Source organism: Carettochelys insculpta, chromosome 2 (genome assembly GCF_033958435.1).
Source record: "Carettochelys insculpta isolate YL-2023 chromosome 2, ASM3395843v1, whole genome shotgun sequence".
Classification (NCBI taxonomy): domain Eukaryota; kingdom Metazoa; phylum Chordata; order Testudines; family Carettochelyidae; genus Carettochelys; species Carettochelys insculpta.
Genome location: NC_134138.1, coordinates 155,056,240 through 155,080,574, shown reverse-complemented (window position 1 = coordinate 155,080,574; position 24,335 = coordinate 155,056,240). Strand labels below are relative to the sequence as shown.

Genomic DNA, 24,335 nt, shown 5'->3' with positions numbered 1-24,335 from the left:
TCTTCTTTCACTTGTCCCCAAGAAGTCCTCAATAAATTTAGATTTTAGTATTACCTGCTGTGGTTTAATTTTATTATCATGGCACTGTCTCTTGTGTATATAGTTGGGTAGCACAAATTGTCTTTGTTACATCTTTTCTCTTTTCTAGAATTTCTTGAAGTAATGTCTGTGAATTTCTAGCAGGCTGAAAGAGATTAGTAAAGATATCTTCAACTTCTCCTTTCTCCTCATTTCAGTAATTTCTAGAATTTGAGGAGTCTGAGATGCATATTTTACTCCTTCAAAAGATTTAAAATAAAGATTACATTTACAAGGCAGAATATAGCCAGTGCTGAAGCATCTCTAAGTCTGTTTAAATAGAAATCTATAAAAAATTCTCACCCTCAGTTAAATCAGTTTCACTACCAGAGTGCCAAGTCCCTTAATGTTACGCTTTGTCTTCTCAAAAATGGAGAGCAACAATATTTGTATATTGCTGGTGAAATATCTGAGACTTTACACTATAAATGTCACTCATCAATTTCTTTTCCAGTTAAGTTATGGTGAAAATATGGCACTTTAAGTGTTTATGTCTAAAGATGGGTATCCTAGTTTGTGGCATTACATTGGTGTTTATTAATATGCCATACTTTAGATACTGTGGGCATATTTGTGTTTATTTCCATTTAGCAGTGAAATAAAGTCCAAGTATCTCTACCATAAAGTTTTCCCTCCCTTTGCATTTTAATGCAAGATTGTAGATTTAAGATTGTACATCTTCTTCTGTTTCATAGCAATGAAAGACATTTCTGCTGTTCTAAAGTGTGATACTGATTTTTTTTCCCTTTTCCGATACCATTTCAGTGTTAATTTCCTGCTATTTCTATTAGTTCTGCTTATTGCCAAGTGTTTGCAGAAATGTTTTGGTGTCATTCGTTTCCCTCTTAAGTACACTAGTCACCTAAGGAAATTCCCAAGAAAATCTTCAAATTGGAATTAGTTTCACAGTAACTTGGACTCAAATTTTTGTTAAAACAAATGTCTTTGGTTCTACTTATAACAATAAGCCTCCCACTGAGAGTGCAGTAAACACAAATGAGTAATTTCATGCATCCAAATACTGTTGGCTTCAACATTAGAGTGAAGCATGTTGTTTGCAGCACCAGGTCTAAAGGTCCTGCTCCAATTAAAGTCTGCCATTCCCATAGATTAAGGTTGTGCAGGATCAGTGCTTTCATTTCCTTAAGATCAAAAGCTACTATATATTTGGCCTGTTTTCTTTCTTTCTTAGGCTCAGTTAATCCATGACAGAAACACTGCATCTCATTCAGCAGCAGTTCTTAAGTGTGATGCCACTGCTACTGCACCTGAAAAAGTGCACATGACCTGGACTAAAGACAAGTTTATAGCTGAAAAGCACAAAAATAGAGAAACAAATATGACTGGTTTTAAAGATCTTTTCAACATGAAGCCGTAAGTACAAGTGTGACTTTTAATAAATTTGTGGTTTTATCCTTTGTTTCTAGTATTACTTGAGGCCTTCTCTTGGAGAACCTATGCATGCCAATAACTTTATACACAAGAATAGTGCCACTGAAGTCCATGGCGGTACTTAAATGCCTAAGTGTTTGCAGCATCAGGCCCTGAGTGAAGCACAGAGAAAGGATGATGTTTGAGGCCAAGTACTATCTTGGGTGACTTACATATTTGCATTACTTATGACAGTGTCTTAGAAGAAGCTTTTTTCACATTTTTCATGTGTCATATTACACATATAATGTTCTTATTGAAGATAACTATCAACAAGCAGCTAAATATGGCCCTAAGGAATTCATTTAGTCATATACTCTAATGATACAGACTTAGGCCCCAGTCTTCTGTGTTATAAAGTGTTGGTGGACCTCTGTGCCCTCAAAACTCAATGAGGTTTGACTGAGGTACAGTAACCCACCGATTTAGCCGACCCCGCTTCAGTGGACTTCGGGAACGACAGGCATGCACCAGCCCCTCCCCTCCCCCCTTGTTCCCGAATTCTGTTGGATCCACAAGCCACCCCTTTGCCCCGTCGCCCACAAAGAAAATGCTGGTGACTCACCAGAGCTGCTGCTGCAGGACCTGCCACAACTGGGGCCCCTCGAGGAGTCGCCGGGGACCCCAGAGCAGCTGCAGGACCCATGCCGTGGCTGGAGCCACCACAGCTGGAGGAGCTGCCACGCGTGTCTCCCTCCAGGGATGGGGTACGCTTATGGGCAGAAGACACTCACGTACCCCATCCCAGGTGGGAGGAGCATGTGGCAGTTCCAGTGGCGGCAGCCCAGGCTGCAATGAGGCGCTCTGGCTGCAGCGGCAGCTGTAGCTGTGGCAGAGGCTCCAGCCACAGCAGTGGTCCAGGACACAACGAGGCTCCAGTGGCGGTGGCTCTGGCTTGGCGGCTCCAGCACCTCTGGTGAGTTGCCCATTTACGGTATTGGGTCGGGGTTTGGGGAAGCCTGGCCGGGGGGAGGCGGGGTTGGGGGCACTATGTGAATACAAGTAAACCGTCACATTTAATGGACTTTCGGCATTAACAGAGAACCCGCCCCATCTTTAGTCCATTAAATCAAGAATTTATTGTACTGGGGTTTTCTCTGCTTGTGTAAGGTGCAAGGCAGAAACCTAAGTTTTGTCCCCACTATTAAAAAAAAACTCATCCAGCAGTGAGTCTCAGAGTTCAGGTTATCTGACTCAGGCATGCACTAGAACAGTACTTCCCAAACTTTTTGGCATCGTGCCCCCCCTTTTGATTTTTGAGAAACCTTCATGCCCCCCGCACCCGCCTCTTCTTTACTATCATCCAACCCCCTTTGAACAAAAAATTCAGTTAGTAATTTACACTAAACACAAAAACATGATATAAAAATGTTATTTAAAGTTAAAAATAAGCACAAATAGTTTTCCTTGTCCTCTTGCGGGTGGCTGGTACAGCTCCAGCTGGTCAGCAGCCTGAGCTGCCCACGCCAGCTGCCCTGCCCACCTGAGCCCCATGCTGCCGGGGGCCAGCCACCTGCTCACCCACCAGCTGCCCACGTGAGCTGCCTGCCCAAGGCCCATGCTGCTCAGGCCAGCCACGTGCCCACCAGCCTGAGCCACCTGAGCCCTGCAATGCTGGGGCCAGCCACCCAAGCCTCTGAATCCTGCAAGCTGGCTGGCTGCCCAAGCCCTGCAAGCCCCACGAGCCACCCACCTGAGTCCCTCTCCTCCCACAAACCCAGGCACCACCAGCCCCTGGTTCTTACCCCATCCTCCTCCTCCTCTTCCCTGCAACCCACACTCACTAACCTTTGCATGTGGGTCTTCATTAGCTGTCTGCTTTTTATAGCAGATGTGCTGGGTCACCCATGTAAAATGGCAGGAGCTGAGAGCCAGAAGCAAAGGCCAGCTCTTTCTTTCGGTGGGGGAGAATAATGGGGGGGGGTCACCTCATGCCCCGCCCCCCAGAATTTCTTCTCATCCCTGTGATGGAGTGGGAGGAGTGCATGTGAGACTCAGGCTGGATGTATGTGTGACTGGCAGAGCAGCTCCCAGCAGCTAAGGATGACCCCTTGGGGCTATAACCTAAGCTGGCAGATAACACCTCTGACCTTAACAAAGAGCAGCAAGGAGCCGAGCTGGGTTTTAATGTGGGGGTGGCAGTTAGAAGCCCAGTGAAGAGGGAGTTGGAAGGCAGCCAGCCTGGTGAGGGGGAAAGCCGCGCTCCAGATGGAGTACCCCTCCGGCTCCTCTCCCCAGGATGGGTTGGAATGACTGTATGCCGGCTTTACTGACACCTCTGTGCTAAGCTGTGCCTCTGTTGACTAATAAACTTCCTGTTCTACCTGCTGAGTGAGAGTCACTCCTGCCTGCGGACGGGGTGCAGTGCTTGGGGACCCTTGAACCCCATCACAGCCCCACCAGTTTGGGAAACCATGCACTAGAAGGTTAAAAATAGCAGTTTAAACATGCTTGATCAGGCTGTGAATCCCTGTTCCTGACCAGGTTTCATAGCCCAGGCTCCAACTCTAGATTGTTATTTTTAGCCTCATTTTGGGAACCCAACTGAGCTGACCAAGGCTCAAAGACTTACTGCTACAGGGAGCGGAGGCAGGGCTTTGCTGGCTGGATGTAACTGAAGAGACTAAGATCTAACCTTTAATATGGGGAAAACCTGAGAAATCACATGCACTTAGATGCTCTTGAAAATGAAACTTAAGAAAACAGGGTCCTAAATTACTTTTGAAAGCTTCAGCTATTACAAATACAAAACAGCAGAAATGTAGGACTTTAAAGACTGACAAAATGATTTGTTTGGTGAGGAGCTTTCTTAGGACAGACCCACTTCTTCAGAAGTGAGTCTGTCCTATGAAAGCTCCTCACCAAACAAATCATTTTGTCAGTCTTTAAAGTCCTACATTTCTGCTGTTTTGTTTTGCTGGAGTACAGACTAACACGGTTACTGCTCTGTTACTATTACAAATACAGAATACCAGTTTGGTTATGATACAGTTTTGCTTTAAAGTACTGTTCTGTTCAGAAGTTGCAGAGAGACTTTGACTTATATTTTATTTAAATAGCTGTTTTTTAAAAAATTCCTTTCTGTTACCAGACCTTTAGAATCATGCAAAACGTAGATTGGCATTTTTATTTAGATACTCTAAAATTATACCACTTTTCAATGAGGGAAAGGTTAAACCAGGCCTTTAAAGTTGTGTGAGCTGAAGTTGCTTTATTTAGAAACGTACCAGAGAGCATAAAGCAATGTTATACATGTTTGTTATTTATACATGTTTGTTTCTCTTCCATGTAGAGAATGGGAAAATCTGTAAGTCAAATTTGTTTAATTTAGGCTGTGTTCCCTGGTGCTTGTGTTGTTGTTGTTATTGCATGTTTCCTTTAAAGCAGTTGCTTCCCATGATTTAGAGTATGCATATTGTGCACATACTGGCTACGTCTACACTATGGTGATCTTTCAAAAGAAGTTGTTCCTGAAGAGCTCTTCCAAAAGAACTTCTTTCGAAAGAGTGTATCCACACATAAAAAAGCAGATCAAAAGAATGATCTGCTCTTTCAAAAGAGAGCGTCCACACAGTCCCGGCTCTTTTGAAAGAATGGGCCAGGGATCGAAAAATCGGGCACCATGAGGACTGCTCTTTCGAAAAAAGGGCCCGCAGAATGTCTACACATTTTCTTATGAATGAAACTTTTTGAAAGAAGGCGCTCTTCCTGAAATGGGAGTGGAAGCATGTTATCAAAGAGAGCTCGGCATTCATTTGATTTAATTTCGAAAGAACACTTTTTGTATATAGATGTTCCACTGGATATTTTGAAATAACTCCTCCTTTCAAAAAATATTTTGAAAGGTATTGCTAGTGTAGACGTGGCCACTGTGATTTAGCACATAAATATCATTAACATAGCAGTTGCTGTCGCCTTTTTCTGGTTTTGTTCCTAAAGCTTATAAGTTTTTCATTTCATTTCAGAATAATTCATGGTATACAGACAAGTTTCTCAGAAAGGATGGTCATTATAGCCAGTTGCAGAGTCTCTCATTAAAAATACTACAGTATTTTTGGTTCCGTAATAAGTGACCTTCATTTTTTCTAATTAATTCCTAGTGATTATGATATGATATGGCACTGTGAGCTGAAAAAATGAGACTGAGACTTGTTAAAAATTATATTATTGAAAAAGCCTTCATTTACCAAGTGATAAATTGGAGGATTTCTGTTGTAATATAACCAAACACAAAAAAGTACCTTTCATTTGGACTATCAAAGACAAATAAATTTACCAACAGTTTCATAAAATCAGATCATGTAGCTTTCTGGAGAGGCTCCTCTCTCTGGTCTTAGGTTTACTCTGTTTTGATCAAAGTGCTAAAAGACATCCTTCTCCTTACGCAGAATGCTATCTTATTTTGCTGACTTATAGCTCTACCAGTATGAGCTTTGATTTCACTCTCTCACTTTTGTCATCTTTTGACTACCATAATTACTTCCATCAAATTGTAAACAGTGAAATAAATATTTCAGGTTTTTTTTTTAAAAAATGGTGTCTAAAATCATCTTGCCATTATTTAGGTGATGGTGCCAAAATGTTTTAGGTTATTCACAGAAAAAGCAATTTGTGCACAAAGACCCTGCAATCTAAAATTTTGACATTACAAAGCCAATGCATACAGCAAAACAAGTAATGAATAGGGTGAATAGTAAATAAGGCCGTGTCTATATTACAGAATTGTTTCAAGATAACAGCTGTTATTTCAAAATAACTTTGTTAGCGTCTACATGACGCAGGCGCTATTTCAAAATAAATTCAAAATCAGTAACCCTCATTGCAGGAGGAATAATGCCTATTTTGAAATAGATATTTCAATATAGGTGTTGTTAAGAATCAGAATAGCGCTATTTCAAAATAAACTATAATGATGCCCAATGGCACGATTTTGAAATAGCGCTGTGTATTCAGAAATGCTATTTCAAAGTGCATTTTTTTGTGTAGCTGTGTTATTTTAAAAAAATAGCTGTTCCAAAATACCTTATTTTGAAATACCTCTGTAGTGTAGTCATAGCCCAAGTGAATAGTAAATAGATAACACTACCCACTTTTTAGAAAATGAGAAGGGGGTTGCATTATCTCTCATAAATGTAAACAAGCTTGTTTGTCTTAGGCTGCATCTACACTACCATGATCCTTTGAAAGAAGTTCGTCCAGAAGATTTCTTCCAAAAAACCTTCTTTTGAAAGATTGCTTCCACACCCAAAAAAGTGGATTGGAAGATCAGTCCGCTCTTTTGATAGTGTGTCCACACAGCCCCGATCTTTGAAAGAATGGGCCAGGAATTGAAAAATATGGCACCATGAGGACTGTTCTTTCAAAAAAGGGGCCCACACAGCATCTACACATGCCTTTTTTGAAAGGCATATTTTGGAAAAAGGCACTCTTCCTCATGTGGGAGAGGAAGAGGGGCACTGGAAAAAGGGCCACCTTCTTTCAGTTTCAGATCGAAAGAGCACACAGTGTGTGTAAATACTACAGGTTTTTTCAAAAAAGGCCCGGCTTTTCCGAAAAAACTTTATTGTAGATGCAGCTTTGGTGATTGGCTGAAAAAGTAGGACTGAGTAGACTTGCAGACTCTAAAGTTTTACGTTGTTTTGTTTTTGTGTGAATTTATGTAAAATAAATTTACATTTGTCAGTTACACTTCCATTATAAAGAGATCACTCTACAGTACTTGTCTGAAGTGAATTGAAAAAACTTTTTTGTTCATCTTTTTACAGTGCAAATATTTGTAATCAAAGCTAGTAATATAAAGTGAACACCACACACTTGATATTCTGTTTGTAACTGAAATCAATATATTTGAAAATTGCTATCCTGTTATTGTTTAATAGTGAGAGTAAAATGAGATTAATCATGCCTGTTTTTTAAATCTCGCTAAATGTTTTGTGTTCATCGCTTAAGTTAACTAGTAGATATGGCTGTTGTTTCCAAGAATAAATCATGTTGCTTATTCATGCTTTAACCTTATTTCCAAAGCCACAAATCTTGGAGTTGTACCTCCCCTTCTTTATAAATGTTCGTATGAGCATAGGTGATATTTTGCCATAATTCATCCTTACTTTGAGAACACTTTGGTTTTAATCCTCATTCATGCCTTTTCTTTTATAGTCTTCCACATCAGTAAGCTTTAGTACAGGGAATCCCAAAAGTTCAGTCCAAACTAGAGTGGAACGTCAGACTTGCATCAATGTGAAAATGGATGATGTTTGTAACTCTGAAATGTTCAGGACTCTGAACAAACTATTAGGGTTGTTCTTTTGGATATTTATAACTAAACATTAACTTAATACAGCTTTGAAACTTTACTGTACAGAAGAAAATATTACTTTATTTGTAGTACAGGTTGAACCTCACTAGTCTGGCACCCTCAGGACCTAATAGGTGCTAAACGAGAGAATTTGCTGGACCACAGGAGGTCATTATTGTTTAGCATATTACCAATACCTCCACTGCTTGCTGGGCTCTTAGAAGACATTTGGGGTAAATTACAGCTAAGTAACAGCATAGAACGCTGAGAGCCAGGACTGGTGGCTGGAAACCAACTTTATTGGATCACAGGAAACTTGGCCATGCCCTTGGTAAGTGGTTGTCCAGCTAACTGAAATCATGACGGATTACAGATGTTGCTGGACAAGAGAGTGCCACACTAGAGAGCCTCAACCAGTAGTTTAACACAGTACTATATAGTATTTCTTGTGGTGTTGGTTTTTGTTTTTGTCTGCTGCTGCATAATTCTGGTTCGTGGCTGACTGATCAGTTTGTATTTCTGATGCTCTTAACTCTGAGGTTCTACTATATTTTATTTTTCCAGAAAGTGCCAGTCATCTGTCACCTTTGAGATCCTATTCAGCAAGGTTTCCAAATAATAATTTCTTCATGTGGTGTGATATCCCTTCTATAGGAAAAATTATGAGTGCGATAAGAAATTTTCAGTGTTCAGAATTTTTCTGTATTTGAAGGCCTGGGGTAAGAGTGGCAAAGTGAGACTCACTTGGAATTGACTAGGGTTTTGGCACTCTAAACGTGCGCATTTTGGACAAAATAGGTAGGCCCAGTGTCACAAAACTTCCACCTACTGGGTTTGAAGGAGTCATGCTATTGTGGGTACTTCCACTATCGCCTGCCCCCCAAAAGTAGCATTTACTGTGTGATTCAGTGTAGCTAATCCTTCTGATACAGTATCTTTCTTTAAAACACCAGGACTTAACTATTTAAATAAACTGAGAATTTCAAATTTAATGTAAAGAAAAGAAAATACAAACATTAAGGTCTCAAAAACTAGAAGACAAGAATTAGGCCTCAATTTTTTTAATTCATGTTTATTTCAAACTGGAGATTGGGGTGGGGATGAGGGCAGAAAAAGGGATTTTTGAATATTTGAAGGGATGCTGGAACATGAAGAAAGGAAAACAGAAAGGAATAGATGCCAAAGTGAGGAACGAACAATTTCTTGCCTTACTTTATTTTTGTTGTTTCTAGAGACAGAGACAAACAACAAGGAGAAAAGGTGTTATAACAAAAACATTGTGATATGATAAACTAAAAAGTGATTGGCTGTGCTTTTGGGTGTTGTTGCTAACTAACCACTTTACTACTTTATCAAATAGTTGCCCATTATGAACTTAATTTCTTGTAATGATTTTATAGTAGGACTGTAGTTTAACTTCTGATGGGATTTGCAATGGGATTTGTGTATAGTCTCGCTAAAGTGCATTAGAAATGTTATAGCAAAGATTATCTGAATTTCCATGATAAATCTTAATTTAAGGGAAGAATGAAAAACAGACTTAAGAATTCAGGAATATGTATCAGTGTGTATCCTCCTTGGCTTAAATTTCACTTCAAAGAAAATTGCTCTGAAAGCAGTATTTACGTTTCAATTTCTTTTTATTTTAAAGGAAAGCATTACCAATTTTACGTTAAAAACGACAACTCTTCTGTTCATAAGCCAACAAAATTGGACTCGATTTTTAATATGTAACTCTAATTCTAGAAGTCAGGCTATGCTGTGATATAAATGTGACCCTTTTAAGCATCTTCCATCACAAGTATGACATTTTCAGCTAATTAGCATAGTTCACAAATTTGTGTGGCATACAGATTAAAATAGTTAATGGTTACAATGATATTTGTACTTCAGAAAAGTTGTTTATTTAATAGGAATCAGTCAAATGTAAGAAGAATGCACACTGCTGTGAAGCTCAACGGAGTAATATTAAATAAGTCGCAACATGCTCAGCTAGCTTTATTGAATATGCCCGGACCTCCTAAAAACAGAAAAGGGGATGAAAACTGTATCCTATGCTGTAATGTTTTAATGGTGAAGTACACTGTATTACACAAAAGTCACAATATTATATATATCAACAGTTGCAAAAATTAAAGTTGCAATTGATATTCAATAGTAGAATAAGTATGTATGTATTTGTTCACATGCATATAGGGAGGGCTGTGTGGGTTTTTGTTTGTGTACTGTGGCTTTCTTGCTTGAATTTTACTGTTAAGAACTGTGCCTTTAAGAACAAGCCCTGCAGAATGTTTTCAGGAGCCCAAGAGTGGTGGGTGACAAATTTTGGGTTTCTTTTTGATCCTAGCAACTGTGAGGGTAACACTGATATTTTGGCTTCAGTTTATTTGAAATGCTTAGATTAAAAATAATAGTTTTATACCAATTTTATCTATTTAGTTGCATTTCTGGGTATCCTACAGAAATGCATAGATCTTAACATGCATTCCGCCTGCTTAATCTGAGCCAGCAGGCTGCTTGCATGCTGAAACCATGTTGTGGTTGTACTCCCCAGATGAAAGATGAATGTATTAGGTGCAGTACCTTGGGCAAGTTTATATATGAGACTGCTGCACTTGCAATTTGGATGCAGAAGAACAATGTAATATGTGGGGTTTTTGTTTGATTATTTTTATTTTGTGTTCAAAAGCTTTTATTATTTTTTTCTATAACCTTAAAACCTTGACTTGAATGTCCTTCAGACATGGAGTTTTTGGAAGTTTTGACAGAAGGTCTGAACAGAGTTCTCTTAGTGCGAGGTGGTGGACGTGAAGTGATCACCATTTACTCCTAATGCTGTTACAGAATGTGAAAAGAAAAACTGCAGCAATTTGAATATTGAAATGAAATTACCTGTGTACTTGAAATGATATACCAGCTGAATCCTCTGATCATGTATTCTGTTTTTCCCCCAAAGGTATTTATCCGAAATTGTGTCTTGCATAGGGTTTTTCTTTATTAAAACTTGTTTATTGTAGTATTAAACAAGTGCTGAGGACCAGGAGGTATTTTTTGAACAATCTTGTTTTGAGACCCAAGGAGGGAAAGGTAAGTTTTACAGCAGATGAAGTAACTAATACTTTTAATGTGCATAATCAGAGTGAAAACAGAGTGCATTTTAGTAACATTAATTGTATTAATTTGTTCCTAGGAAAAAATGTCTAAATTAGACACCCAAGTTTATGAACAAAATATGCAATATTTGGCAAGAAACCCTGGTCTGATTTATGTTGTACTGTTGAAAAATGCTGCTGTGGTGCCTCTGTGACTGGTGTGATCACAGTTTCATTTGAAGTCTCTTGGTTCATATGATTCAGAAATATGTACGTACACTTTGACATATTTAATTACTGGGCATAAAAGGAATTTGATGGAATTACCTGATTTCAAATTTGGTTAAATAAAAATTCACAATTCAGCCATTGTTAACTACTATAATCTTTTTAAATTAACGTTTTATACGTTTATCTAAACTTATTTTTGGTAACTTAGTGAAATCAGCAAAGTTATCTATGACCCTTTTGCACCACAGTTGTGTAAAGATAATCTCCAAATGAAGGTGAAGGTATTCTACCTACCCTTTCACACAGTTCTTTACATGTCTTCACACTGTATGCCACTGTTCCAAGGTAGCCAATAGCTTTTTTGAGGAAGTTGCAATTTGGAGCAGTCTGAGAACAGAAAGCAGGACTGGGGAATGTTAACCACCTCCCGTTTAGATGATGGATAGAGCAAGTGATGGGGAAAAGAAAAAGGATAGAGAGGCATTTATATATTCCATGTCTATGATTCTGCATTGTGGTGGGTGATGAATTTTCAATATGCAACAAATTCAAATTATAAAACTGAAGTGTGGGACTGAAGGAAACATTCCTTGACCAATTAAGTCTTCTGCTTTAAAGTAAATGCAGGGACAATCACCCTATTTTTGTTTGTTTTTATTTCTTCAAAGCAAATCTGTTTTTCTAACCAGTGAGGTTTTATTACAAATACATAAATGAAGAATTTCTTTGTCAACTGAGTTGAGTAAACTATTAAAGTTTGTAATTCATTTATAGCCATTAGTTTTATATAGTATTTTTAAACTTTTTGTCAATAATACACCTTTGTGCATTATGATTGGCCATACAATTAAGTGTAGAAATTGCATCTGAAAACTATTTGTAACTGCCCAGTGCTGGTTGATACTGAAAATATCTGGCCACAAATATTGGAATAGTGCCTGGGGACTATACTGTGACATAATTATACTAAAGACAAAATGTAATTGTGTGTGTTTAAAAAAAAATTATTCTGTTTCGGGAATATAATTTCATATTTTAAATGATAGATCTGCCAATATATTTTCAGTAAGCATTTCAGCTAAATAATTTTTCTACAGATTTCCTTGATGAATTATATATTGTCAGAGGTAAAAATGGCTTACAAAATATATTAAAGACATATTCTATTTGTCAGCACATTTCACATTTTGTAGTCTTTGTACAACGCTATCTACCATTTATAGTCTCTACAAAGAAATATTTTTACAAATGCACAGATATAGAAATAAATGCTGTATGTTTCAGGCCGTTTTGGAACCTGTCTTCAGTAGTGGTGCTGCACTATTGCCTAAACTTGCACGTTTTGTTTTATGCTTTCTTTTCGGTCCTCTGTTAGAATATTGAAGTATGGTAGAGTAGACCAGATATGGTAAAATATGGCATAGTTGTTATGTCTGCCAACGCTCATTAAATATTATAACTGGAACACACATCCTGGATTATTTGTAATAATTGCTTAAACTGTCTATCTTGGTTCATAAAACATATATTTATTGCAAAAACACTAACTGATGAAAACCTTTTTCAGAGTGAATCTCAACGTATTCATAAAAGAGAACCAACTGGAATTTATTCATAAAAAAAGGCCAGATTTAATGTTCTTCATTATTTCCAAAAATAATTAAGTAGCTGGAGAACTTATGTTTACTAAACTGGATGATGTAAGATTGTGCTGATGTAATATGCATTATGACTGTGTTCTTAAAAAAAAAATCTAAAACATATTTGATCTGAAATAGCAGAAAGAAATCCCGCATTTGTTATGCATTACCATAAACTACTCTGCCATTAATTGGACTTAGGAGGTACAATATCAATGTGCAGAATTTTTTAGTGCAGACAAATACAGCTTTTAACCTTAGTACTTTAAAAAAATATCACAACCCTTGAAACTAATAGTTATGAAAATTAAGTAAATGAATCATGGCTACAGGTATACTTTGGTGTTACAGCATAAGTACTTGCCTGACATAGATAGAGTCTAAGTTATGCTTAGTTGGGGTTTTTTTGTGCTAAAATGTTGGTAAGATCATTATTTTATTCTAAAAATATTTTTATAAATGTTTAGAAATTACTTAATGTTTCCCTTTGTGTAAATGTTCACAAATAAAGCTGTCTGAAACCACGGTTTGTGCTGTGTGTCTTTGATGATACTCGTATGAAAAACGGTGGTGAAGATACATGATATAATCTCTGTCAATACAGGCCAAATAATTCATTGATGTAATGTGTATTGTTTCAAATGTAAACATAGAAATATTTGACAGACTGGTGGATAATAATTCATACTGACACAGATTTTGCCATCAAATCCAGAGAAAATGGCAGTGTAAGTAGGTTATGGAACAGTGCTGTCCAAAATGGAGACACCCGATCGCCGCTGCCGCCCTCCCCTGGCCAGGCGCCCTGCCCCCAGTGGCGCACCGGAGCTGTGCCACCGGAGTTGCACAGTTCCAAGCCGCACGGCCCCAAGAGCTGGTGTGGCAGCTCGGACACTTAGGTACCATGTGGCTAGCTTGGGGCTGCGCGGCTCTCGCGTCACAACTCCCAAGGAGCCGCCATGGCCCCTGAGCCAGCCATACAGTGCCCGAGCTCCCGAGCCGCTGCCACCACGTGGCACCTAAGGAGCTGCCATGCTGCCACCTGAGCCAATTCACTAGCCTTCCAAATTGCAATCACCACAATATGCTTCCCTGTTCATCACACCAAACAGGGAGTATATTGGACATCATGGTTACAGAAAGCAAACAATTGGATTGTGCGGGTACTAAATTTGAACAAGTAAAAATCTGCAAATAAGACATGCAAGAATATAGAGAGTTTTTCACAAGTTGAATCCAATGCAGGGCCAAAAGCCACAATGCCACAAAAGGGTGACTTAAAAAAAATCAAACAAGAAAAACAGATAAATGAAGTCAATCCAAGGCCTTGAAGAGACCCGAATTCTCCAAATAGTAAACCCTGTAATATAAATAGATGTAGATGCAAATAATTTATGGAAAAAGTGGTGCCAAATAGAGTGGGTAGAGTTCTTACCACATGTATGATTTGATGAAAAAATATTTTCAGTATATAATGACTAGTAAAAATCCTGCATATATTATTATTCTCAATCGCCAGCTATGTCTTAGATTTTTATTGTTTTATTTTAATCTATATAATTCAGTTTTATAGTGGATGAGGAAAATACCACTAATTTCCCTAAATAAACTTAAGCATTTAAAAGACAAGAGGACTTTTACTGCCAGTTTTAAAAAGCACTTTGCGCGACCTAATTGCAAAACATGGCATAGTGTGCAAATTCCCATGATATGGCTGGGAATTAAAAAAAAACAAAACAAAAAAAAAAAACCTGCACTTTCACTCTTCCTCCACAGAGTCAGAAATGTCATTTAAAACTTGAAGAATATTCATAATGAATGTTGCAATGTAGTTATTTATTTGAAGTAATTTGATTGTGATCAGCATGTGTGAGAACGTGGTATTTTTTCCTAAGTTTTCATATTGATTAGAATTTTTCCCTTTTTTGCAATACTTTATCCATTTTAACCAAAATTTTTTTTATTCTTTTTATAATTTTATCTGAAAATTTTTTTTTTTGTTTTTGTTTTTAGCTTGGAAATCTTGGAAATCTATTTTTCCTCATTTTTTCTCAAAACCTTTTTATAGTGGTGTCTTTTGTTTTCCAGTATTTTACATTTTTGATTTGACTTTTTCCATTTTTTCAAAACACTTATAACAAATCAATATTCTTACATTTTTCATTATTTCTGTTCTTAATGGAAGCATTGAGTATTTCCCCTTTTGCAAAATATTATTTTAGCTTAAATTGTTTTTCCTGTATGTTTATAATCAACAGATCAATCCGTTTCCATTATCTGTATCTGATTCTTTTTTCAAGACATGTTTTTCTCCTTGTTTCAGCCTTTTAGCCAAGAAATACTACAGGTTGAACCTCTCTAAACTGGAACACTCTAGTCTAATAACATCCCTCATCCGGCATGATTGTAGTTAGATGGATGACCACTTATTATGAGCATGACCAAGTTTCCCCTGGTCCCAAAAGGTTTGTTTCCAGCCACCAGTCCTGGCTCTCAGGGTTCTGTGCTGTTATATAGCTGTAATTTCTCCTTAAATATCTTCTAAGAGCCCAGTAAGCAGTGGTAGCGTTGGTAATGCTGCTCGACAGCGTCATGGTCTGGCACTGGTCAGGTCCCAACAGAGCCGGATTAGAGAGGTTCAACCTTTAGTGGAAGTCTGAGGGGTATTGAAGAACATCAGGGACACCTCTTCCTCCACCATTATTATATGGGTTGTAATGTTGGCAGGTGGATGTGGAAGGTGCCACTGGATCTCTAAGGAAAGCCTGAGGGTTAGTGCAGGAGTAGCTATGTGCTGTCACCAGTTGATCCCTGGATGGGAGAGGGAGGCTTTAGATGCCACAACCACCTTCTGTCACTGAGGCTAGTGAAGGGGTTAGTTGTGTGCCGCTGCGTTGCAGGTTGGGGCCACTGCTACTCGACTCCTGACACTGATGGATGTGCCACCACCACTAGATCTGTGCTATTTCCATAGAATCCCAGAGACCAGATGATGGTTGGGAGATGGCAGGGTGCCACCATCACTGGATCCCTCAGGCCAGTGGGTGGGTGGCAACAGATGGGTCCCACCACCACTACTGGGTACCTGAAGCCAACAAGGGCTGGTGAGGATGGATACCTGAAGCTGCCGCAATTACTGATTCCCTCAGGATGGAGGGAGGGCCTGGCCATAACTGGTTGCCACTACCCCCAGAAAACAGTGATTAGTATGGGTTGCAGGAGAATGGGGTGGGCCAAGTGCCACTGAATCCCTGAAGCCATCTTTGTGGCAAATGAGCGGCTATTATCACCATCGCTGAACTTCTTAGAGTGGCGGTTGTGTGGGCACCACTACTGGATCCCTCAGGTCATGCAAAGGAAGTTGCGTGCTGCCACCAACAGATTTGAGGCCTGTTTGGTATTGGGGCTTCTGGGGTTCCCACCACGGGGTACTTTGAGGCTGGGGCTGAGGAGTGGAAAGCAGGTTCTGCAGCCACTTGATTTCTGGGACCAGCAGAGGGGGTAGGTAGAAGAGCCAGGACCCACAGCACCTTTATCCCTTAGGACAGACAACAGGGTGCCCCCATAGCTAGGGGTGTGTGTGAGGCTAGCAGGGTGGGGGTGGGGGTGATTGGGTGGGCATACTGTCCTTGGATCCCTGAGGCAGCAAAATGGGAGAGGGCAGGTTGGTGCTGCTGACAGTGGGTCTCTGAAGGCTGTTAGCTTGCTGAGGGAGTGCTATGTTCAGTGGATCTATGAGCCAGGTGGTGGGGGGGTCAGGGCAGTAATTTGCTGCTACCAGTAGATCTCTGAAGCAGGGAGGAAAATGGTGATTCCAGATGCCATTGTCTCTCTATTTCTGCAGCCAGCTGTGGGTGGGAAAAGTCAGGTACTGCAGACAATGGATCCCAGAGTCTGGCAACAGAGGCAGCGGGGTGCCATCCCTACTGCATTTGAGTGCCAGGGACAGCCACCTCTGCATCCCTGATGCCAGAGAGTCACCCCATGCTGCTGACAATGAATCTCTCAGGGCAGCAGAGGTTGGGCAGCTGGCTCATGTTGACATTTTATCCCTAAAGCCAGCTGGGTGTGGACAGGCAGGCAGTGTTGCTGCTAGAGCCCTGTGTCTGCACACACAGATCTGAGGCTGGTGTGTGGTTGCAGGCAGCTGGGTGCCACAGCCACTGGTCCCTTGAAACTGGTTGAGGGTTGGAGGTTCCTGGGTGCTGCTGCCACCAGATCTCAGAGAATGAGATGGTGGCCGTTGGGAAACCCAGATGCTGCCATCCCTGAGGCTGAGAGTCGTCATCTCCCAAATAGATTGGGGAGTCTTGAATCAGGGCAATCTGGTATTCTGCTGCCACTGGATCCCTCAGGCTGGTTAGAAGACAGATGGTGTGACCCTGCTGGCTTCCCATGCATCTAATAATGGGGCACCTGGACATTCCCCTTGCCACACCTGGGGACCAATGGCTGTGGTACTGACTGTTCCACTCATCCCTGTTTTCCTAAGGGATAAAGTGGCTGTGGCTCCTGGCTTTTCTACCAGTGGATCCCTGAGGCCTTGAAGGAGCTGGGACTCGGATACTGCCAATACTGGATCCCTGAGGCTGTGGAAGGTAGCCAAATGCCATGGTGATTAGATTATTCAGAATGGTGAAAGGTAGGGACGGGTGATACATTTGTCACTGCATCCCTTAGGATGGCAGGATGGTGGAGGAGGCCTGCTGCCACCACTACCAGATCTCTGAAGGTCACGTAGATGGTGGCTGTATGCCACTGGATCCTTAAGGCCAACAGAGCATGAGGCAGCCAGAGACTACAGTTATTGAATATCTGAGGTCTGGGGGGGATTGGCCAACTACCATCAGCACTAAATCTCCGAGCCCAGACGGAAGGGGGCAGCCACTTGATCCCAGAGGTTGGAGGTGGGGATGTATCATTGACACCACCACTGGACTGCTGAAGCTCACAAGGTGGGATGTGGCTGCTGGATCAAGGCAGTGCAGAGTTAGGAACAGCTATTTGCTAAAGCCACTGGAGTCCTCAGCCCTGGTTCAGCTTGTGGGCTGCTGCGTGCTGCTTCAACAGGATACCTGAGCCTGGGGTGGGGCTGGCAGTGGTGGTGGCTGGTGCTGCAGCTACTTGAGCTCTAAGACCAGCAGGCTGCTGCCATGGCTGGTGGGGGAGGCAGAGATGTGTGCCTGTGCTTGTGTGTATATGCATGTGTGCGTCATCACCATCGTCACTACTGGCTGCCAGGCCAGGAGGGGTTGGGGTGCTGCCACCACTGGATTCCTTATGCTGGGAGAGGGAGAATCTGGATGCAGGTGCCACTGGCTGTGTGGTGTGGGTGGAAGTGGTACATGGGTGCCACCACCAATGGCTTCCAGAGGCCAGCAGAGAGAGCAGTTTGTTGCTGCTATGTATTATCAGTCTCCTGAGGCTCAGAGGTGGTACAGCTGTGTACAGACCTGGTCTTTAAGCTGCGTACCGCATGTTAAAAGGCCTCACTGTAATACTATTCCATAGCTGGTGCAAGTAAAGAGATTTACAGGCTATCAAAGGAGGGAATCCATGGTAAATATGATCCCTTGTTTAGAAGGGGAAAGTGGGCAATCAGTCATCAAATCAATGAGGTTGCATGCTCAACTGACTCATCTGTGGAAAACAAATATCTGCAGTGAGTTAACCTGCTGAAAAGACAGATGATAACTCTGTGTTGCAGGAACACAGGCAAGTGTTTTCTAGAAAGCCAGGGAAAACTCCCCGAGTCTTCAGGTCATTACTATAGAATCACAGCCATCTCCCACAGGGCCTGCTCTACCTCGACGAGGTACAAGAACAAATGAACACAAATACAAAGTATGATGGCTCTGGGAGTAATTAAAGAGTCTCACAGCTCTTGGGCATCACCTGTGGTCTTGGTCCCTCAGAAAGTCAATACCGTACTGTTTTGTGTTGATTATACGAAACTCAAAGTTGTCACAGTGCCAGATGTTCACAGAGGTAGCCGTGCTAGTCTGTACTCCAACAAAACAAAGCAGCAGAAATGTAGCACTTGAAAGACTAACAAAATGATTTGTTTGGTGATGAGCTTTTGTGGGACAGACCCACTTCATCAGACCATAATGTAGGACCCAGAGGCACTGAGACTTCATCTGGGGTGCGTGAAGTCTGTGCTCTACAGCCTTGGCTGAGAGCCAGCAGACCTTTTGCTCATGTGGTAGAGTGCAGGGCTTTAGACCCTCTGCTCACAGGTTCTATCCCTGGGGCCGGCAACCCGGGTCTGTCGGTGGTAACAGTAGGCATCCTTCGATCCTGAGGGATCATGGGTTTGCACCCCAGTTGGACTGATTTGAGCAGCGTCTTCTGTGGCCGTGCAATCCAATGCGGGAGTGGCAGTCCTTTCTGCACTGTGAGCAGCAGTAGGCAGATATCGCTCTGGTATCACGGGCATGGATCTTCCTGAGGGCTCTCCTATTTTCTGCTTCCTTCACCAAGGTAGTTTCATACAGAGCAAGAGCTTCCTTCACTCCCTGTTTCCAGGCATGTCTGTCTGAGGCGAGTGAATGCCAGGTGTTCACACTGATAGAGAGCGCGCTGAGGTCACACTTGCACATGTCCTTGTAGCGCAATTTAGGTCGCCCTTTTGGCCTCTTTCCAGACGCCAGTTCGCCGAAGAGGAGGTCCTTCGGTATTTGGCCATCCGTCATGCGTGAGACATGGCCCAGCCGGCGCATACGCCTCTGTTTGAGAAGGGTGAACATGGAGGCAGTGCCTGCCCCCTCAAGCACTGCATTATTGGGGACCTTGTCCCGCCATGAGATACCAAGTATGCACCTAAAGCAGCGCATGTGGAACGTGTTGAGCCGCTGCTCTTGTTTTGAGCGCAAAGTCCATGTTTCACTGGCATACAGCAGTGTGCTCAAAATACAGGCTGTGTAGACCTGCACCTTGGTGCGTACAGTGAGCTTATTGTTAGCCCCTACTCTCTTCGTCAGCCTGGAGAACGTTGTGGTGGCTTTTCCAATGAGCTTGTTGATCTCGCTATCAAGTGATGAGTTGTCCGAGATCGTCAAGCCTAGGGACACGAACTCACGGACAACTTCCAGTTCGCAGTCTAGCACGCTGATAGATGGCTCGTTATCCACTTTTTGGCCCATCACCTGGGTCTTCTTTAAGCTGATTTGTGAGGCCAAATTCCATGCATGCATCCGCAAAGCAAGTTATGAGTGACTGCAGTTCCTGCTGAGTGTGAGCAGCAATAGCTGCGTCGTCAGCAAAAAGGAACTCCCTTTAGATGCTTTGTAAGCACCCTGGTCTTCGCTCTAAGCCTCGACAGTTTGAAGAGGTTGCCGTCCATTCTTGTGCGGAGAGAGATGCCCTCTGTAGCAGTTCCGAAGGCATATTTGAGCAAAACTGCAAAGAAGATGCCGAACAGTGTTGGAGCCAGCACACACCCCTGCTTCACTCTGCTGAGAATCTCAAAGGGTTTGGATGTGGATCCGTCGCATACGACGGTCCCCTTCATGCCTTCATGGAAGGCCCTAATAATGCTGAGCAGAGTTGGGGGACAGCCGATCTTAGCCAGAATCCCGAACAGACCTTTTCTGCTGACGAGGTCAAATGCCTCGGTCAGGTCGATGAAGGCACTATACAGAGGTTTGTTCTGCTCCCTGCACTTTTCTTGTAGTTGCCTAACAGAAAAAACCATGTCTATGGTGGACTGTTCAGCTCTGAACCCACACTAAGACTCAGGGTAGACTCTCTCCGCAACAACATTGAGCCTCTTCAGAGCAACATGTGCAAATAGCTTCCCCACAGTACTGAGAAGGGAGATGCTGCGATAGTTGTTACAATTGCTTTTGTCACCCTTGTTCTTGTAGACAGTAACGATGTTAGCATCCCTCATATCTTGTGATATGCTGCCTTCTCTCCAGCATTGGCAAAGTATTCCATGCAGTTCTGAAACTAGGGTACCGTTGGCGCATTTGAGGATTCTGAGAGAGTACCATCTTTCTGTGGGGCTTTTCCAGAAAAGAGTGCTTTTAGTGCATCGTTGAGTTCCTCCAAGGTGGGCTCAGCATCGAGTTCAGTCATGGTGGGCAGATGCTCGATGGCATTCAGGGCTCTCTCTGTAACTACAGTCTCTCTGGCGTACAGCTGTGAGTAGCATTCCACCCAACGTTCCATCTGCTTGGTTCCATCCTTCAAGACCTTGCCTGTGGCTGACTTAAGTGGGGCAGTCTTTCTTTGTGATGGACCGATGGCCTGCTTGATCCCATTGTACATTCCTCACGTTACCAGTGTCTGCGGCCTGCTGAATCTTGGAGCCAGTAATCGTTGGCACACCGCCGAGCAACCTGCTGCACTTGACTCCAAGCAGACCGGAGTGCCTGCAGGCTCACCTCACTGGGAGAGAACCTGTATGCAGCCAGTGCTTGTCTCTTCTTCTCAATCAGGGGCGTCAGCACTTCAGTGTGGGCTTCAATCCAATCAGCAGACTTGACTGTCTTCTTCCCAAAGGTAGATATCGCAGTATTATAGATAGCAGCATCCTGTAGTTGTTCCCATCTCTTGCTGATATCAGTGTCGTCCGGGCAGGGCAAGGCCTCTTCAAGTGCTTGGACAAACTCTCATACTTTTGAAGGGTCACGACTCTTGCCAGTGTCAATGCGCAGCCTGCCTTCCTTTTTGGAGCGAAAGAATCTTCCCGGCTGGATGGGCACCTTACTACACGCGAGCAAATGGTCAGTGTCACAGTCTGCGCTGTGGTAGCTACGTGTCACCCTGACATTACCTAAATGGCGGCATTTGGTGAGGACGAGGTCAAGCTGGTGCCAATGTTTCGATGTTGGGTGTCACCACGAAACTTTGTGCTGGCGTTTGATGTTGAAGAAGGTATTGGTTACGCAGAGGTCGTGTTGGGAGCAAAGTTCAAGGAGACGCTGTCTGTTTTCATTCATCCTCCCTGTTCCAAACTGTCCCAGACAGGATGGCCAGCTGTGGTGGTCGCTGCCAACTCGGGCACTGAAGTCGCCAAGGATGAATAGTGGCTCGTGGGAAGGTACCTCACTGATGGCAATGCTAAGTTCACCATAGAACTTGTCCTTAATTTCCTGGGCAGAAGTTAAAGTAGGCACATAGATGCTGAAGATGTTGACCATGCCCACTGGTGTTTGAAGCTGGATTTTCAGCATTCTCTCAGTTCCCACATTTGGTGGTATGACTGAGCCAACTAGGCTGCTACTGATTGCGAAGCCAACCCCGTGTTCCCTGGTCTCTTCTGGAGGCTTCCCATGCCAGAAAAAGGAAAAGTCCTTCTCCCTGAGACATCCAGAGGACGAAGCTGTTGTCTCCTGGAGGGCCACGATGTCCATCCGCAGGCTTCTCAGCTCGTTGTCAATGATTGCTGTCTGCTGAGGGTTACTAATGTTCTGTAGGTGTTCTGTAAGGCCCGGAGTCTTGGTCCTTTCATTCCATGTGCTCAGCCTGGAGGCTGGATTATTTTGTTTGTTTGTTTGTTTGTTTTGCCTGGTGTAAGGTTAACGATCCACCTGTCAGTGATTCCCTAAGCTCCACACACCTAGTGGAGCAAGTGGACTGTGACAAGGTAGCACCTACTTGGCTGGGGGCTGCCCAGCTTGAGGTGGGTGGTAGCTGCCCAATGAGATCTGAAGACCTCTCCCACCATCGGAAGCAACCCCTGGCACCTCACTCTACCCCAATCGAGTGCAGTGGCTTAATACCGGTAACTGCTGCTTCCCGTGTTGTCACCGCTCAGAAAGCGATGCCAGAGTGTCCTCTCCAGGGTGCAGGCCTGGGCAAGTAAGTTTGAAGAACCAGCTTCTGCCCAGCAGCAGGTTCCCCCTCTCCACCCCACTGATGTAATCCAAGGGAAAGGCAAAAGCCACTACAGCTTGGCACCAATGTCGTCACAGGAGCTGCCAGAGTGAGATTGAGCACAACCTCAAACTGCCTTCGGGGCTCTCTCTCTGGATTTTAACTCTAGGTTTACTGCTGAAGCCTTTCCCATGACTAGGTATCGCTGCAAGGCAGCTGCGGTTTTAAATCCAGAGTTTCCTTTTCCTAGGTGGGTGGCCTTCCCAGGCTGACGAGCCCCATCTGCCCAAAGGAACTGGTTTTAAGCAGCCAGTCACCCGCCTTTGCCTCTTCTCTTGTCACTGCAAACAGTTTCGCCAGGCTTAAAAACTAAGCCCCCCGTGGAGGCCAGGCTCTGGACTTCGGTTGTTAGAGGCTATTGGAGATGCACGCCATGGGAGCATTTTATCCATAGGGGGATCTTATCCCCCCTACCACCCTTGGCTATGACAACGTGTGAAACCCCGTTGGTGTTACAGTAGCATATAACGATTTGTATTAATTAACTAATAAAGGTGCTAGTTTTCAAAGGCAGGTCAACTAAATGTTGCATGGATCACAAGACTCTGCGAGGGGCAGGGGAGGTCCAGTAGTTCTCACATGCCTGGAGGGGGGGGGGGTGCAGCAGCTCAGCTCCACTGCCCCAGAAGGGGTGGGGCCTCAGCCTGAATGGGCGGGGACGGGTCATTCATAGTCAGTGTGACTTGGGCTCCCCCAGTGTGTTAAAGGGCCTCTGGCTGTCATACCAACCGTGGTGACCAGCCACGCCAGCTGCCTGGAGCACATGCTCCCTTTGCCTCCCCCTCTACAGGCAGACCTGTACCGGGGGAGATCCAGGCGTAGGCAACAGTCAGGGGCTCCCTGGCTGCGAGTAGTAACTGAGGCTGGTGAAGGCCAACATACCGCTGGCCACCACCCGGGGCGGGCGGGGGTCACAGGGGCAGAGGCTCAGCGTCCCTCCCCACTGAGCCACACCCCTGCGGCAGCACCCGCTGCTGTGGGCGCTGTGGTTCCTGTTTGGGGGACCTGTGTATCCCGCAACAGGAACCCGGCGGCTGCACCCCGCGCTGGACGCAGCAGGGCTACGACGAGTGCGGTATTTCGTTCCCTCCTGCCTCGTCCTGTCGTTTGGCCGGCACCGAGTTCAAAATCGGTTACCTCGGCACGACTTACCGAAGTTTTTCCGGGTTAGGACGATTGTGTAGTCCTAGTTCGGGAAACTACAACTCCCAGCACGCAACGCTGGAGAAGACGGACCGCACTGCCTGATGGGAGCGGTAGTCTCCTCTGTCGGGGAAGGCGGGGGGGGGGGTCGGGTCCCCATCACGTGGGAGGCGGGCGAGTCGCTCGCTCCTCCCTTGCATGGCTGTCACTTACAGCGACGCGCGACAATGCAGGACCCCGCGGGCGCTGCGGCGAAGCCTGTTTGCAAACACTCCCCTGCCCCTGTAGCAGCGGATGGTAGAGGACTCCTCGTCACTCCGCGTCCCAGAGCCTCTTCGGAGCAAGCCCGAGCCCTGGCGCCGTCAGACAGCGCCTCAAACCGGCTTGAGTCCCCGACTCCCGGGCAGGCAGTTGAGAGGGCACCAGGCGGGGGCGGGGACGCGTCCTTCCTGCGCCTGCGGCGCGCCGCGTTTGCACTGCGTCTTGCCCGGCTGGCCCAGTGTTGCTGCCTGGAGTGGGGGCGGATGGGGGCGCGCGGCG

The 24,335-nt window shown here is 43.8% G+C and overlaps 1 protein-coding gene across 7 annotated transcripts in view; it reads left to right on the top strand.

Moving 5' to 3' along the window:
• SLC12A7 (solute carrier family 12 member 7) overlaps window positions 1-13,286 on the top strand; it is a 170,229-nt gene extending 156,943 nt beyond the window's left edge. For 3 of the 7 annotated variants that reach the window (XM_074987885.1, XM_074987886.1, XM_074987888.1), the window contains 3 exons: window positions 1,271-1,452; window positions 9,718-9,851; window positions 10,546-10,761. In XM_074987885.1, the coding sequence (XP_074843986.1) occupies window positions 1,271-1,452; window positions 9,718-9,851; window positions 10,546-10,637 (408 nt within the window). In that variant the 3' untranslated portion in view covers window positions 10,638-10,761. Of the gene's footprint in view, window positions 1-1,270; window positions 1,453-4,801; window positions 9,852-10,545; window positions 10,762-10,994 lie in introns of those variants that run through there. The other 4 variants (XR_012644527.1, XR_012644526.1, XM_074987890.1 and 1 more) reach the window with 4 other exon arrangements.
• The last annotated feature ends 11,049 nt before the right edge of the window (window positions 13,287-24,335 follow it).